The 18,448-nt window shown below is 34.4% G+C and overlaps 2 protein-coding genes across 3 annotated transcripts; one reads left to right on the top strand and one right to left on the bottom strand.

Moving 5' to 3' along the window:
• Positions 1-605: 605 nt before the first annotated feature.
• LOC11431740 (serine/threonine-protein phosphatase PP1) lies at positions 606-8,272 on the bottom strand. Of its 2 annotated transcripts, XM_024781812.1 has the most exons (6): positions 8,037-8,272; positions 7,727-7,903; positions 2,248-2,807; positions 1,703-1,924; positions 1,082-1,313; positions 606-967 (listed from the first exon to the last, which is right to left on the bottom strand). In XM_024781812.1, exons 2-5 carry the CDS (start codon positions 7,899-7,901, stop codon positions 1,242-1,244), a joined length of 1,029 nt encoding a protein of 342 aa, XP_024637580.1. In that variant the 5' UTR covers positions 7,902-7,903; positions 8,037-8,272; the 3' UTR covers positions 606-967; positions 1,082-1,241. The 2 variants fall into 2 exon arrangements, with proteins under 2 accessions (XP_024637580.1, XP_013468951.1); XM_013613497.2 differs by lacking the exon at positions 1,082-1,313.
• A 3,241-nt stretch (positions 8,273-11,513) lies between these two features.
• Positions 11,514-15,511, top strand: LOC25484621 (uncharacterized). Its single transcript, XM_024781806.2, has 8 exons — positions 11,514-11,856; positions 11,949-12,092; positions 12,180-12,247; positions 12,835-12,885; positions 12,992-13,051; positions 13,137-14,201; positions 14,375-14,491; positions 15,166-15,511. The coding sequence occupies exons 1-8, from the start codon at positions 11,712-11,714 to the stop codon at positions 15,199-15,201; spliced, it is 1,686 nt and encodes a 561-aa protein (XP_024637574.2). The 5' UTR covers positions 11,514-11,711; the 3' UTR covers positions 15,202-15,511.
• Positions 15,512-18,448: the final 2,937 nt, after the last annotated feature.

Raw genomic sequence — 18,448 nt, 5'->3', positions numbered from 1 at the left:
TCTTAAATTGATTTTGAAAAAATATAATCTTAAATTGCTTACTTAACCACAACGCTACTAACCAATTTAGTTCCTTGAAGAACAAACCATTGTTCCTTAACACGCCAATTATTCTTGTCAAAAACCGTGTGGACAATTACTCTTATTGTCACTATTCAATTTGAAGCTCCAACAACACCAAGCATGACGAGTGTTTGGTCACAGCTATTCTAGAGTACAAGAGTGTAGTTCTTTAAGCGACACGTACTAAAAGCTTGAACCAAACAAGCACATGGCCAAGCATAATCAGTCAACAAAAATGTGAGGACATGGGTCTCATTCAATACGACCTAATGTCTTGAATCAAAGTATAGTATTTACGACGTTGAAACTGCATTAACAGTAATAAAATAAAATAAACAGAGTAATACGGAGATTCAATCATATCCTTTCTCAAAATAAATCATACGCACCTTCGGTATATATAATTTTTTTTACACACGCATCGAAATTATATCTCACCGTATTAATTTTATGAAGCTATTTTAAAAACTAAAAGAACAAAAATTGTCATAATAATGGATTTAGTTGAATGCATGTGTGCAAAAAAAAAATTGCAATATCCATGGATAACAATTAATCTCATCCTTTATTTTCAACTTCCATCCATATACCAATCGTATGAGCATTTTCATTTAGTTTCAGCAACAGATGCATATATGTCTACGAATGCTTGAGAGGCTTAAAACTCAGAACATATACCAGGTATTAGTGTACAAAGAAAGCAAGGAAGAGATCATGGGATGTCAAATCTCAAAATACAAATTTGTAACAGTGAAAAACAATGGTCTACATAGTTCATGATGGTGTTTCCCTTTGTTTTTACAATTCCAAAATAACATATGGAACTCAACTTTCCTTAGCTGACCAGTTGTGACAGCAACCATTTTCGCCAAAATCAACTTCATACTTTCGTACCAAGGAAGGACTGCAAGGAAGCAGAAAGGGCGGAAACTTAGAAGTATATTTTGCATATGCATCAATGTGAACAAGTAAAAATATTAAACATGGACAGTAGTGATGCAAACGTTATAACAATAACCTAGATTAAGTGAGATTGGTAATGAAATTGCGTAAGAGCTCTGCTGTTTAGCACAAACTCTTCATACTGAAAGAAAAAATGAATGCAACAGTATCTGTATATATGTTGTGAGCATTTGAAACAATTGATTCATCCAATGGCTTTGGCTGCTTCAGAGTTCTCAGTAGAAAACCTCCATGTATGTAGCTTGTTCCATTGCTAAATTCAATGCCCCAAATGCTTTCTTGCACGACTAACACATAAAATCTCAGATCATTCCAATAATCCGAAGTTATGTGAGAAATGGTTAATATGGAAATCACACAAAACTATGCAAGAAAATATTTATCATGAAATAAATCACAGAATAGTAAAGGTACGCTTCAATAAATTAGTTGCCCTATCTCCAAATTCTGTGTTGTTGTGATAAGCCCCTATTTCAATAATTACTTCTAAAATATACCAAATTCTAGAAGCATGATCATACACTTGTCAAGTTAAATATATTCTCCATAATACGCAGACAAATAAATTTCAAGCCAGAAAGAGAGAAAAAAGAATCAAGATGCATATCATTGCCAACTCACTGACGGTTGATTTTGTGCATGTATTACATCAGCAAATATTAAACTATCTTCCTACCTTTACACCTGCTGGAGAGTTTCCTGGTTTAGTAGTGGTCGTACTTCCAAAATTGAGCTTTGTTTTTTTATCAGCTGGCTTTAATATTTGGAAAGAGCACATTAGTGTCTCATCAACACTCATCATAGCACCAGCGTTGTCAAACTCCCCACAGTAATTAGGCGCCGAAAATATTGTTACAAGCTGCCGGTTAGCAAAGAACTCATATCCATCCTCCACCACCTGGTCAAAAGAAAATAATGCAATTTAAATTTAATAGCACAGCTGACTAAAATGTACAATTCTTCGATCACAATACAGGAATGTGCAGAATGAACATGAAGCATCATAAACAACTGATAAATGGACTTGAACACAGAAGTTAATCCTCAGTGCATAAATGTGTGTAAAACAGTGATTCTAAGTTTGCATTAATAAAACAACTATGATGACCCTGAGAGAAAGATTAGGATTGCTTATATTTCATTTTCAATCACAGAAATGGGGATACAAACTCAACTCTGAATACCCAGCAACATATTGAGAACCAAAGGCAAAAGTTTAACCTGATGAGCACGGCAAATAAGATCCAAATCATGCTTCTGAAGAAACTCTGAGACCTTATCAGCACCAAATGTATATGACACTCCCCTGTCATTCATTCCCCAACCTTGAACTTCTTTGCTAGGGTCTGACCAGAGGAGATCGCAAAGCAAACCTGTATCAGGCACATCAGTCGGCCGCTGTAGGTTTCTAATCTGATCCAAATTATGTAAGTCGGGAGAAAGTCCGCCATGCATGCACAAAATCTTTTCATCAATGAGGGCTGCCACAGGTAGGCAATTGAAGCAATCAGTAAACACCTTCCATATCCTTACATTGAACCTTCTTTTACACTCATCATAAAATCCATATATACGGTTAATAGAAGCACATTCATGGTTTCCCCGCAAAAGAAAAAAATTCTCAGGGTACTTTATTTTATATGCCAAGAGAAGGCATATTGTTTCTAAACTTTGCTTCCCTCGATCCACATAATCACCCAAAAACAAGTAGTTGGCCTGAGGAGGTAATCCACCATACTCAAAAAGCCTTAGAAGATCAGAATATTGACCATGTATGTCGCCTGAAAAATCAACAAAAGGATATTCAGAAAATATTCTACAAATAAGAAGTTTTTCTATTCTTAAATCCAAATATGATGTGGTAATGATAATAACAAGGACTTCAATAGATGGATTACGTTCATATAAATGGATAAATGGAGTTCTTCATATTTCATGTGCCAAAACAATGCCATGCACAAGGATATATCAGATTCAAGCAACCTTTCATATTGCTGGGTCCTATTTTACACTTATTTTTATCTCTTCTTTATAAATAAGAACTTCTAGCAAAATTACTATCTGAGTTCATTAGTACATACATACTCTTCACGAAACCCCGTTGGTCTTGATCATAGTGACAAGGAGTTCAATGCCCCCTTAAGCAAGTTTCAGATTTGAATCTTGTCAATAGTAAAAAAATAGGCAATAGGAGAGAGCTGTCCCTTTAAATAGGTTCACCCAGGTCGACTCAGGTCAGTAACACTCGGATACAAGGTTAGTAGCACTCCACAATGTTACCTTCTATTAGCAATACATCAAACCATTCCCGAGCTAAAATTTTATAATCAAATTAATCCTTGAAAAGTTACTTATGAATGTCAAATTAGCCCTCCTATTTGTTAGTTTAAACTCAAAATGATATCCAAAGGGTAACATGCAATTAAAATGACTGACAATTTACAATTTCAGAGATATTTTTGTCAATTTCTTAATTCCAAAGACCAACATGACAACACCTTACAATTTTAGAGCTTAACTCGTTAAAGTTTTATTATTTCAAATAATAGCTGCTTACAGAAGTATTATGAGTTCATGAATATAAAATCCTCAATCACCAAGTCAACACCCAATTTTGAGCAACCAAAAAACATATTTCAAAAAGAAAAATTATTGCAAAAAGAATAGTAAATCAAAAGAGAAGAATTTAAAAAAATAAAAATAAGGAAAGCAATGTCAATACCCCGTAATAAATTTTCGTTCTTAACAGATGTCTTTACCATCTAGAACGATTCAACTTTGGAGACATGATTTTTAAGTTTGACTATACACCTATTTGGTCATTGCTAATTTGCTAGTAAAATATGTCGGCAGATGGCATTGAAGGTTTCTCTTAGAATTTGAGTTATCTCATCCAATGTGAGGCTTTTAACAACTTCAAACAGATTTTCTTGCTTCTTTATGTCCTTTAAAAAAAAACGTACAGTCTAAAAACCTAGTTGACCATAGATGCAGAAGGTTATATTTCATGTTTGAAGTTTAAACCTTGGAATCCAAGAGTAACACTACCATCATTTTTCCCAGGTGTTCAATGCCAACCCTGGCTTAACTGGCTAAAGCATAAGACGATATTAAAGAAGAACTGGGCAGACAACCTCAGATCAATTCTATTTTATAGAAGAAATAAAATCATGTGTCAAAACAATTTTGCTTAAGGATATCTGACAGTTCTATAATCTCAGATACAACATCGCTGTGTGACAACTGACAATTATAGTCAAGTTTCACATAAGAACATGATAATGCATATTTTGAATCATTCCAGTTTAACAAATATGACCCATTTCGAGGACACCTGAAACAGCTGTTCATGCACAACCTTCAATCTCAACAAAACACTACACAGAGAAAGTACTATAAAATTTCAAGCATTCCATTTCAAGGAAAAATTCTCTATGTACCAATTTCACACAACTTCTCTCGAAAACTCTGCTTAAGTTTGCTTGAACAATTAAACTCCTAGAAACAGTCTCGCTAAGCCCAATATTCAGAAACAGAACCTCCATGTCCATACAGGGCCTGTACCAATTTACTGTCACATATGGGCCTGTGAGGGAGAAAATTGGAACTTAAAAGATAAAGGAGTTACATAACAGCAGAGAACAAATTATGTTATCCCGTTTAGAAATGCGTTTTATGTCAACATCATAGTATACATATTTCAATTTCCTAGTTAATAAAACAGATTTTTCTTGTACTGTTATAATAAGTAAAGGTTTGCAATGCTGCACAATTTCAAACCACCCTGATAATACTTCTACAACTTTAATGACCTCAACTTTATCTCAAAGATTTCAATTTGCATCTAATGCTATTATTTCCTTTAAAGTCATAACATTGTTCTTCTCCTGCATTACATTTCAGTGTAAACTAATCACATAGGTGAGAATTCTGAGTCTTGAGCTCAATTGATACGGCCCATTCTATAATTATTTCATAAAATAAACCAGATAGATCGAAGTATTTGATTTTAGGAATACTGAATTTAAGTTTTGGCCTTTTATTTCTATTTAATAAGCCTCTCTAGCATCATAAGCCAACCCTAATCCCTTTGTGGCTGAAAAGTAACACTGAAGACATACGCAAAACATGGTCTAATTGGCCTCAATTCAATGGAAAAGCATAAAAAGAAAACGGATTGAAATATTTGATAATTTTGACTTGAGGTAGAGAAGGCATGAAAAGGGCGAAAGGCAAGCAAGGTTTCAGCTTTCAATGGAGATGAGAAGTGCTGCCACAACAGTATCTGGTCAAGGCAGACTTAAGTGCAATGGTCAATTGATTTCACCTCGGGTCATTAGTTGGCAACAAGCTTTGCCTCCTCCATTTAGATAACCTCACGTCATTTTTCATCCATATCTTTTTCATCACATAAAGCAGCTAAAATGCCATAATTATCATTAAACGATTTTTAGTTTACCTCTTAATTTACATAATAAAAGGTCACATCAAGGTGAAAAGTATTTGTAGTTGGAAGAAAGTTAGAAATCTCAAATCACACAAATACAACTCATGAGAACTGTGAAAATAATCTGATGCAATTGCAACTTGTGCTTATATAGCACGACAGCTAACAACAACCTAGCCACTTCTCTAACTAACTTGTAACCAAGTAAATATTGGTAATACCTTTTATTCTTCTAATAATAGTCCCCAACCCTACAGCTCCCACAAACTCAGGATAAAGGAATTCATCAGCCTGAGTTTGGATTATATGATACAAAATTCGCCCTGTACTATTTTACTTACTTCTTTTCCTTTTTATACAACTGATTCACGATTCTTTGAAATCTGGAACTTCATCATACTCCCTCCCACGAAACACAGTGTTAGCACAATACTTGAACTTGATGATAATGCACAGCCCCCGATTGGGACAGAAAACGGTGTTGCAGTTGCTGAGATGGATAAGTAGAGGACAGAGAGTAGTCTTAGGCAGCAACAAAACCGAATTGACGATGAAGCCTCTCTTTACCACCGATTTGAGGCACAAAGATTGGAGGTTACTATCAGAGAAAAGGTGACAGGAACATCAACATGAGCTTGTGGTCTGGGATGAAGATTCTAAGACAGCAACACCAACATGGGCTTAATCACTGCAAAGCTAAAATCTGTGTTGGCGGTGACAACCTCTATGGCTGGCTCTGCAGTCTTGAGTTCTGAGGGGCAGTTAAAATGAGGGAAGGTCATGGAATAGGATGAGTGATGAACAAGTCAAATAACACAGGAGATTTATTCTAAATGGATAACTCTTTTCAACCTTACAGAATTTGATCCTTCCTCCATTTCTCTCATCTCCATATTCTTGGAAAGGAGGAAGCTCTAGAGACGGAGATTAGTGAGGGAGACTGAGGCGAAGGTACTTCTGAAGTGAAATAGCTGAGGGAGGAGGATGTCAGAGTGGATTCATTCGGCCTGTCCTAGCTTGTTCATTGTAGAAGCCACCCACTTGAGGTAGGAAGTAAGAGTTAGGCTTTCCAACCATGAAAATTAGGTTTAGGCGGGAAGATATTGTCCTGGCCGGATAAACACTTGTGTTGTCATACGGAAACTCATTGATAAAGGCAGAGTGCTGCATGAAATTTGTGAGTCCCATAGGTGGAGCTTTGATACCCTAATGTGTTTGGATGGAGGGTTTAGGAGGGGAAGGGAGGGGAGGGCTTACTTTTATTTTTTAAATTATGGACATTATAAAATGATTTTTAGAAAATTGAATTAACAACATGATAAATGATCATATAATACTTTAAGGGTTTTTCTATCATGTGCAAATTTGCACATGTTAAGAAGTTTAAAATAGAAATTTTATATTGGAACTTGCACATTTAATATTAAATATAAAACTTTTGAATATATAAATGTTGTTTTCCAAGAAAAAGTTACTACTATTAGTTGTTTTAACATTTGCAATGTTGCACATGTTAGACAAACCCATACTTTAAAATCACTTAATTTATTTTTTTTAAAAAATAAAAGTGAGCCCTCCCCCTCCCCTCCTAAACCCTCCATCCAAACACAATTGGGAAAAAGCGTTTGTGTGTGTGTTTGTTTGTGAGACAGACAGGGAGGGAGAGAGAGAGAGAGAGCGAGATCTTAATCACACAATCAAAACTCATTGAAGAATATGATAACAATCTGATGCTAATTTGTGCTGATAAAAATGTGATAACTCTTTTGGTTATCTCTGGAAGAAGAAAAAAAAAAAAACTGGTGTATCAGCTCTGTTTTAGGGTTTGCGGCTGCTTCACTCTGTCTCCACCACGTTTCTCCCCATGATGGCGGCTGCTACAGACCCTACACCCATCCAGTACACTCCAACGCGTCTTGGGGCGGACTACCACCACTCAAGCCACTATTGACAACAAAGGTTTATATAACACTACAATTAACAACCAACTAGCAACTTATCAAAGCAACTACTATTAACAACTGTTATTCTCCTGATACAGAGAAAAGGAAAGACAACAAACAAACTCAATTCAAATTCATCTCCAACAAACTTCACGAAGACACTCATACACAGCCAATGAATCATGGACACCAGACAACAAGAAAAACACCAAGCAAAATGTCATATTAAAAAACAGATCATGGAAACCCATGCTGAAACACGAAATCATGAAACAGTAATAAAACAAGAATACCGAGTTGAAAAAATTACCACAAATCTTAATAGGTGCTTCAAGCTCCAATAAATTAGGTTGCTGCAAGAAAATCTCTCTAGCAGTAGAACATAGCTGACGGATCTCCGTCTCCGACAGCTGAACCTGCTTCCCCGGACGGCTACGAACTTCAAGGAGTCGATTGATTATGTCATCCAAAACTGCTTGTTCCATCTCTGCAAAACACAAACAAAAGTCAACGTTGTTGTTTTTCGATGTGAAAATCACGATTATGAAGATGATTATGATAATAACTGAAATTAAGGGTATGAAATCGAAGAAGAGTGGAAGAAGTGGGTGAAGAATTACATGCGGAATGAAGACGACGATGATTGTGACGATGAAGACAAGGAGGAAAACACCGTCGTTTTGAAAGCGGAACGGTGTCGTTTAGAGGTTTACGGAGTCAGAATTTTGGACATTCGTTGTTTGTTTTGGGTTTCATTTGTTGATGAAGGGGATTTTGTTTCAGTGGAATGAAAAGGGGATTTGATTGATTTAATTAGGTCACGGAAGGAAGGAACGCACGTCTCAATATTTCACTTCGATTATTTTTATTTTTTTTTATCTTCAGGAAATATAAGATTTTTGTTTTTGTTCAAAAAAATCGTTTATGCAAGTTGGTGTGTTTTTTCCGTTTTTTTTTTTAATATGTAAAAGATTTTTTTTTCCTAAAATAAACCCCGTAAGTTGTTAACTTTTTGAATTTAGTCTTTACCGTTAATTTCTGTTACAGAAACATTGGGTGGTCTTTTCCCGTCAGAGGCACATATGGGCTATAACTTGCAAAATCTTAACCATCATTGATGGTTTTAGTCTTAGCTCCCTCCACCCCTTTCACCATGTGGTCTTTTCCCGATATTGGGGTATAAAGAGTTGCTAGGTGGACTTAAATCATGGGATTTTTGCTAATCATGTAAGGCTTTAAACCATGTATTTTCTAGACTCCATTATTTTAACCCACCAGTCGCCCAATTTTAGGTCCATTTTCAAGTTTGCCATGTGTTTTGTTTTTAAAATGCAAAACATTTGATGTTACTTTTTTTTTTTTGCCATATTATACATCAGAAGTGATTTGAATGACCCCTAACATTGACTTGTTAGATTAGGCTTGATCGTTTTCATGCCTTTGATATAAGTGTGGACCCCGTTGTATTTACACTTTTCTTCGTTACTTTTATGGTATTTGATGTTTCTTGTTTCCTCATTTTTAGAACTAGTGATTTGAGTTTGAACAACAAAATAAATATTTTATGTAACAGTGAAAACCAGTTCTTACCAATCATTTCATCATCGTTATTTTCTTATGTCTCGTAATTGTTGGTAACATCAAGCTAGAACCGTTATTGTGCATCGAGGCCCATGATAATTGTTGTACCTCTTGAATCTCCTCTCCATGTCGGGATTGTTGGCGACACTTACCACCACTCAGTTGGACAATCTTTAAGGGCCAAAAAGCTTCATTTTCTTTTCGTGATGTGTATTCCTTTTGTACTAGGTGCTTCATTATTCTGGAAAATTTAACCCTTTACCATTGATAACTCATCTAGACATGATTCCTTTTAATGATCATATTTCCCACACAATAAGCACACTAAATTTAGACATTCATGTTCAATGTTGTACACTCTTTTGTTTAGGATAAACTTCAATCTAAGAATCTTCATCATGTCTATTTTAATACAAATTCATGCAAACTTCACAAGTTATGGAATGTAGTAATCGGTCTCCACCCCTTTATTGTATCTCATAGTGTTAAAACCAATTTTGAGTGTTCTACCAATGCAATTACAAATCCTCCATAGAACGTGTTTATCATAATATTCAATAGGAAAATTAGGTACTCTACTCCATACTGCAACCTTTTCCAAAACATCTTCATTTGAAAATAACTATGGAGGCCATATTTGAAACCCTTCGTAATGCCCTAATATCATCAATGGACGGCCCTCAAAGACTCTTAACACATATGACAAATCCTCAAAACGTATAAGGAGGTAACCATTCTCCAAATATATCATTTCAATCTCGCTCACTAGCGCCCAAAATTTTAATAGACTTGTAACAGAAATTTTAAACCAACCTGATATCCAATTTTTTTGACGATGTCTGAACTCTTTTAAGGGGTGCATGCATCCTTGATATATTTTTTTGTTGACCTTCACAATTGAAAAAAAGATAAACTCCTAAATCTATTTTCATGCTTATTCTTTTTGTCCTCACCCATTATCTCTTCACCCCCTCGTTAGAATCCTCTATATACCACCAACCATCCTCACGAGGCTGTTTATATGAGGATCCTCCAGTGAACCCATGAAAGTATCTTTGTATGATATTTTATTACATCCATAAGCTTGCATGTTGCCATGATTTGCTAGTCAATTTGATTATTGGTCCCTATAATCGTGTATTGCAAATTGCCATTCATTTTGGCCTTTTTCTTTTTTTGACCAAGTTTATCCATTTCCTCAAATGAAATTTCTTTGAAAATCCTAGCAGAGGTTTCCATCGACGTTTTGTCTTGAGCTTCAAATTAAGTGCTTCAAATTCCTAGCATAGACAACTTTTTGTGTGGAAAGAGGATACATATTTGAGGATCTAGAGTGACTTGACTATATTCATTGGGATCATCTATAATATAATAAGTTTGAATTGTATAAGGGAAGTCACTTCAATCCATCAGATATACAACGTCGTCTTTCGAGAGTTCATTTAATCTCTGACGGTAACTCATTAACCACCATATTTTTAATGCCTTTGAAAACTTCTTTTTACGACGTCGTTTTTGTTGTCTTCTTTTCTGGTCTATATACCATCACTTGTTTTACATTGAATGAAATTCCGTAGTCCAGTGTCTTTTTTTATTTGTTCTTCTTTTGTAAAAATATTATATAAATATATACACATATACCAATATTTTTTTTAGAGGTTATATACCAAAATAAATATCTATATTAAAGGACCATTCAATGGTCACGATAGGGAGACAGTATATGATATATTTATCATATTATACTTAAATCTCATGTTTGATCCACTAAATAGATAGGATAAAATAAACCATTTTCTTATCCTATTACGACTTGCCTTTGTAATTTTTATCCTGGGTATGGATTGAGTTACAAACTATCTTGATAAGATTAAAAATTCATCTCTTATTTATTATCTTAATTTTTTTTTTTAAATGTTGTTATTTTTAAAATAATGATATATATCATGTTTGTTGTCATATGTGCATCAAACACATGATATGATTAATGTTTATCATATCATGTCTCTATCCATCTCTAAATCATATCATCTCTCTATCATATTTTAACCATATCTCTTTGTTATATAAGGATAGTTACGTCATTTACAAAATATAGATTTTCCTCCTCTCACTTTATTCATACCAAACAATCACCTTAATTTCCAGCCACATTATATCAATTTTCATTCTTCAACGTTATTTTTTAAAGGAAAATGATAACGAGTGCCTTTTATGCATTCTTTAAAGACTTTAAATAATAAATTTTTATGAGAAATTGTACATTTAAATGCATTGGAAATTGAAGTGTTAAATTTTTTCAAAGAATAATTTCTTAATTGAGAAACCATAAAGAGTGTCATCAGGGCACTCGTTAACAAGATCATTTTTTAAAATAAAACTTTCTTTTCTTCCACATTTCTTTTTCATCCAAACAAAGCCCTAAGAGGTAGGGCGTCTGTTTTTATGTTTTTAGCGAAGGCCCACTAGGTTAAAAACCCCTACTAGAGAGAAAGGCTCAGAAATTCATAAAAAAAATTATTCCTTAATTAGGTAAAATCTAAAATCGTACTATATAAATAAAAAATCCAATTATTTTTATCGTGATTCTGGCTGGGAAGTTAATTAAGTTTATACTATAATACCTAGTTTAGAGTGGTGAGCAAGGAAGTGGAAGTAATAGCGCCGTGTTTGGTTATAACCAGAATAATCAGAATCAGAAATTCAGAAACACGATGAGAAGATACAACAATTCTTCTTCTTCTTCAAATTCTGGAAATTATCGGAATCCATGTATTACTATGCACCAACCTTGGGCTTCTCTTCTCGTTTATGGCATCAAACGCATCGAAGGCAGATCATGGCCTTCTCCCATCAAAGGTTCTTCTTCTTCTTCCTCTCTTTTTTTGTTTTTGAATTTTTGAAACATGAACATTGTTCCCTAAGTTTTGAAATTATTTTAATTTGTTAAGGTCGTCTTTGGATTCATGCTGCTGGTAAAGTACCAGATGAGTCAACTATCAAAGCAATGGAATGCTTCTACAAAGAAATTTATGCACTCAATGGAATTACTGATATCAATTTTCCTCAACACTACCCTGTTTCTAGGCTTTTAGGTATAAATTACTACATTACACTGCATACTCAGCTTTTGTAGAGTTTTTTATTTTGCTTTAATTCACTAACTTGAATGCTGGATTTAGGTTGTGTTGAAGTTGTTGGTTGCTTGAATCGTGAGGAGATATCGTGCTGGGAGATGGTTCCTGAATCGGTATCATATCAATACCATTTATCAAGCTTTTGTTTTTAAATAAACATGCTTAATTGCACTTTTGATCTCTTTGATATGATATCACGTGCGGATTTAGTCCTCCTGTTCCAATTGTGACACGTAGGCTACTTTCGTTAAAAGTTTGATGGCCTAGTGACAAAAGGACTTGATTGTATTAAGATAAATAGTTTGGGATTTAATTTGTGAATTGAAACACGGGGAAACTAATATTGCACAATCATGTTATCCGAGAGACCGACAATTCCATTTATCAAGCTTTTGTTTTTTTATGAACTTAATTGCACTTATGATCTCCCGAGATCACGTGCAGTTTTGTTCCTCATTTAGTCGTTTTCCAACTGTGTCCGTGTTTACCTGCATTAAAAATTGGACGGCCTAATGTTAAAAGGACCTTATTGTAATAAGATAAACATCCGGGATGTAATTTGTGCAATTGAAACCCGAGGAAACTAAAATTGCACGACTGTGATATCTGAGAGAACAACCACGCAATTAAGTCTGTTGAATATTGATTCCTGGTTATCCATATTCTTTTAACTAAATTAACCCCATTTTCCTCCCTTCAGGTAAGGCTGGAAGCGCTGACTGATTATTGTTGGTTGTGTGAGCAGCCACAGGTTTGTGCCTTTTTACATTGCATTTCCTATCATTGTAAGACTAAGAACTATGTCTATACGCGTGTCCGTGTATACTGAATCAATACCTTTTCCTCTCTTATTCTAGAAATTGTTGATTCCATTTGAGATGCGAGGTTACCAAGGTGTTTATAACTTGGAAAGAAAGGTAATCATTGTTTTAAATCTACATTTTCCTTTCTGGTTTGGTTTGGAGTAATATGCTCATTTCTGATTTTTCTACTTCTTCAAAGATTTATGAAGCTGCAGTTAGAGGGTTGGCCCCTGTTGATAGCCCATTGCCAGTCAAATTTCCGCTTCCAGATCCATCAGATCCGTTTTCTCTGAAGCCGGGTCGTGTCTCTGCGCTTACTCGTAATTTGAAAGCAACTGAAGTGGACAAATCGTCAAGCTTAAGTCTGGCCATAGCAGGGGCATGCGCCGCAGCTACTCAGTTCTCAAAGAAGGATCATAATTCCCAAAGCGCTGACCGAAACAATAAACCTGCCAAAACAGATGCTAATCATGACGAGATACAAGCTGCTAGATCCTATAATTTACGACCACATCCCAGATCTATGGAAAAGGGAAATATACCATCAGATGAATTAAATGAGAAATTTGATGATGGTGATGTCTCAACTGATCATGAAGTGAAAAACAGTAGTAAAATGAATGACGAAAGTAGCTCGCACCATCAGTCTCCTCGTTCTGACAGGAGACAACATTTTATGCCCTCTACTAAGGTCAGCAGTCAAGATGATGGTGATGTCTCATCCGATCATGAAGTGAAAAGCAGTAGTAAAATGAACGAGGGAAGTAGCTCGCTCCATCAGTCCCCTCGTTCTGACAGGAGACAACATTTTATGCCCTCTACCAAGGTCAGCAGTCAATTTGATGATGATGACGTCTCATCTGATCATGAAGTGAAAAGCAGTAGTAAAATGAACGAGGGAAGTAGCTCGCTCCATCAGTTTCCTCGTGCTGACAGGAGACAACATTTTCAACCCGCTACTGACAGTAGACACCATTTTCAACCCGCTACTGACAGTAGACACCATTTTCAACCCGCAACCGACAAGAGACACCATTTTCAACCCGCTACTGACAGTAGACAGCATTTTCAACTCGCTACTGACAGGAGACAGCATTTTCAACCCGCTACTGACAGGAGACAGCATTTTCAACCCGCTACTGACAGGAGACAGCATTTTCAACTCGCCACTGACAAGAGGCAGCATTTTCAACCCGTTACTGACAGGAGGCAGTATTTTCAACCCGCTACTGACAGGAGACAACATTTTCAACCCTCTACCAAGGTAAGCAGTTGCGTATGCTACGTAATTTCTGTTGTTCCTTTTATAACTGGCGCGAAACAATCCAAATCCTCCACTATTAGCCCACTCCCAGTTATGTAATTGCTGTTGTTACAATACAAATGTTGTTATCCTTTTTGTCTAAATTTCTGCTTCTTCATGTGGAATTTGATCAGGGGATTCTGGTATATAGACCAAAGATCAGTTCTGACAAGTATGAGAGAAGCAGTATGCACGGTCAGTCTTCATGTGCAGAAGCAGATTTGAGACAGCATCCTCACCCACCATCCAAGGTATGTCTTTCTGTAATTGGTGTCACCGTCTATCTTCTGTCTTTCTGTGTTAGAAGTTTCAGTCTCATTTTGTAGTTATATGGTTAAAAAATCGCTCTGGGAATAATGAAAAAGTAAGACAGGAAAGAATCTTTCATTTTTACACCAACTGCAATTTTATTACCCCTTCTTTTCTCAAAGGGACAATACATAAAGCATGCCTAATGTTGACATTATTACAGATTTATGGACTATATCAGTAGGATATTGCTTTAGTCAATATTGAGATATTCGATTAGTTATGACCAATTAGATCTAGAGTTCACTCAACATCGTGGATACTTGTTTTTGATCCTTGAATAGATTGTTGAAGGACAAAACTTATATGGCACTTTAGGGACCATTCTTCACTAAAAACCTAGAATTATGATTGGTGTTTATTCATATATGGTTGGACATACAACTCATTCATATATGGTAGGACATACTACTCATGAATGAGGCTTTAATTATTTGGATAATTGCAACACATGATCTGTTTTGTTTCGCTCTCTGAAGTTCTACATTGGCACCGCAAGACTGTTCTGATATCAGTCACCCTGCTTACTTTTGAAATAGAGCAGCAATTTTGACAATATACTGCTTGATAATAACACCAATGGATAATTTATCATGCTTGTTCTCATCCTTATTAGATTTTTGCCGCAGCGTTGAAAAGCCTGAAGCAATGATCGTGGAAGGAGTCTAACTTCTCAGAGTCCGATTGTGAATTTGTAACGCAGTGAATGGATTATTTAGTTTTAGGTTGAATTGAAAAAAAGCTTGGAAATGGATCCTCACTTGAATTTGTTTTGATGCTTGAGTCTGTAAACTATATTGATTGATTTTATGTTGGTTCTCAGTGTTTGAGTGGTAGAGCTCAGGTTCTTGTATATAGTAGTGGAAAATTGTGAGTTTGTAACATGTGAATAATTGTATTCATTCATGTAAACAATAAACCCGTCTCACATAATGTTAGAAGTGAATCTTTCATGGCATCTATCTGGAATCCATATCCATATTCTCACCGTATGATTCTTTTAAATTATTTTTCTTTACATATTTATTGGGAATTTTATCTAAACTGGATTTTAGCTGAAGAGTGTTTCCAGAATATAGTATTCAAATACACGTCATTGATTTTCAGGTTGCAACTTGCCTTAGTGTGACTAAGGCTATGTTTGGATCTGCGTCCCAAAGTCATGTTTGGCGTCCCAAAGTGGTTTCACCGCAACCTTTTGGAAGCTACAATCTGTAGCTTTTGGATGGACGTATGTAGACGATACTTCCACTAGTAAAACAAAGACTCTAGAAACTCTGGTGTTATAAGCTCTGCATTCTGCGCTATCATTGTTTTCCAAATAATGGCACATACTACTGGGAGCATGAAAAATATTGTGTTTGCATTACTGGATTTAATTCTGATTATAGTATAACCGTTTTATGTGAATTGTCAAAATGTTAAAGATTATAGCATAACCGTTTTATGTTAGTTGTCAAAATGTTAAAAATAGTGAGTGAATTACTCTCTCCGCTAAGAGAAGTTAAAATTTAAATTACACTTCTCTCATCTCTTATATTAAAAGATATACTCATTTCCTTTGAGAAGTAAAAACTAGAGTATATTATGCTCCTATTAAGAGATGCTTGAGTTACCATTTAAGAAAACAAATAATTCCTCTCTTATGTAAAACGATGCTTCTATTACACTTTAATCCATTTTAAAATAATTTTTTTTCCATATCTACTTAAGAAAACAAATAATTCATTTCTTAATTTCAATGTCAATAATGATGATTAAATTTAAATATTTACTATTAATTTAATGATTTAGAATGTAAACTTTAATATTTTTTTGAACAAGAACTTTTTTTTTGAGGGAACAAGAACTTTATTTTAATTTTAAAGATTTATATTGATCAAATATTTGAATTTGCGGCTTTAGTATATACTCCTTTTCTTTGCACTTTGAGTGTCATATTTTCTTTCTAGATTATTAGAAATAAAAACAAAGATTATTAAGGGGGAAAATGTAGATTTTAACATAAGAGACGAGGAGAACGTTAATTCAAGCTTCTCTCAAGGAAATAGTGTAATAATTTGCAATATATAGATAAGAAAATGTATATTTTAACACAAAAGATGAGAGAATGTAGTTTACTCTAAAAAGAACCCTCATTTTCAAGCTCTTGTTGTAACCAAATTCTGTTAGTGCAATTTTTCTTTTTAAATAAAATAGATCAATGAATGGTGTTTTTCTTAGATGTAATAAGTGGTGTTTGTTGCACCGATTTTTAATTTTACAGTTTCAATTTATTTTTGATCCAACTTTGTTTCAAAATTACAAACTAAATAAAATGGGGCAGAAAGATGAAGCGTAATTGCTAGTTATCAAAGACATTATTTGCGCTTTTCCATGCTCAAATGTGTGAATCTAACACTTAACAACAAATGAAGGATAGAAAGTTGCGTCCATCTTTACAAATGAAAACATAGAAAACTTGGCTAAACTAGTTTAACTAGAATAAGCAAACAATCAACTCAAAAGAGAGGAGATCGAATAATATCAATTAGTTTTATTGTGATTGATTTCATAATCAATAACAATATCAATCAATGTAATTGTGATTAATTTCATAATCAATTTTATATTCCATATTCACATGCACCACCCAAGGAATTTAGTGGCTCTACATTGGAGTACTAGTTAAATCTTGTAATAAAAAATCGAGAGAAAAGGAAGACATCTAGAGCGATCAAACGTTGCAGTAGCAATTCAAGAGGAAAGGACATGGAAAATATTTCTTAGTTCAATTCCATGCAGAAAGGTACGTATATTTTATTTTTCTTCCATATTCATCGCTGTTAACATCATGAATCCCCATCTGGTTGTGTTTGTGACTTTGTGTATGTGTGTTGGAGATTAGGTTTACGTCTATGTTAACTTGTCTAGTATGGATTTGGATTATCTGCAGTTTGATTGCATGCAGTGAGCATATCTGAACCGTTTGATATTGATAGGACGATCTAAATTTTAAGTTGTACATTTAATCATATTGTAAATTTTTACTGTTGTACTAGTGAGATCATGGTTAATACATACATATACAAGGTATATTGAAGGAACAAGGAGGTTGCTACATTTTTTAAAGTCCAAACATATGATTTACCAAGATTTATTTATATGATGATTTTGCATCAATATTGAATTAATTTGATACTTAAATTACTAATAGTAAATTCTAAGATAAAAGTAATTGGTTTGGTTCTTTGCTTGTTGTCTTAGGAATGAGAGATTAAAAACAGTTCATCCTAAAATTTGATTTGTTCCTACCACGGTAAATTATTTATGATGCACTATAATTTTATGTAAAATTTGCCGATGATACGGTGGCTAGAAATCAATTTTTACGATGAAGCGTTTCCAATCTTTCATCATGAGTCAACATGCACAAAACCATTTCAATTACTATAAATAATTTGAAGAGAAAATGTTATCTTAGAGTTTATTTTTAGTGATTTAAGTATCAAACTAATTAAATATTGATTGATCGACAATCATTTAAACATCTTGGTAAATCATATGTTTGGGCTGCAGCAACCTCCTTGTACCTTCGATATATCTTATATTTGTACCAACCATAATCTCTCTCTTACAACAATTAACATTAACAATATGATTAAATGGATTTCCCTAGAAAAAATTATTAAATGGATAACTTTTTTTTAAGGAATTAAATGGAACTTATAAAATAAGATGAAATTTATAAAAAAAAAAAAAAAAACCGATATAGGATGAAAAGTATGGCCAACTCAATTTTTTGAATAGGTGGACTGCCGAATATGTAAATTGGCATTCTTCATCGTTTTAAAGTGGTTTTTATATCTTTGATTTCTCGAAAAAGTCTAACACATTTTTTTATCAAGTATTATAATTGT

This window comes from Medicago truncatula, chromosome 1 (genome assembly GCF_003473485.1).
Source record: "Medicago truncatula cultivar Jemalong A17 chromosome 1, MtrunA17r5.0-ANR, whole genome shotgun sequence".
NCBI lineage: Eukaryota > Viridiplantae > Streptophyta > Magnoliopsida > Fabales > Fabaceae > Medicago > Medicago truncatula.
This window is presented reverse-complemented; position numbering and strand designations above follow the sequence as displayed.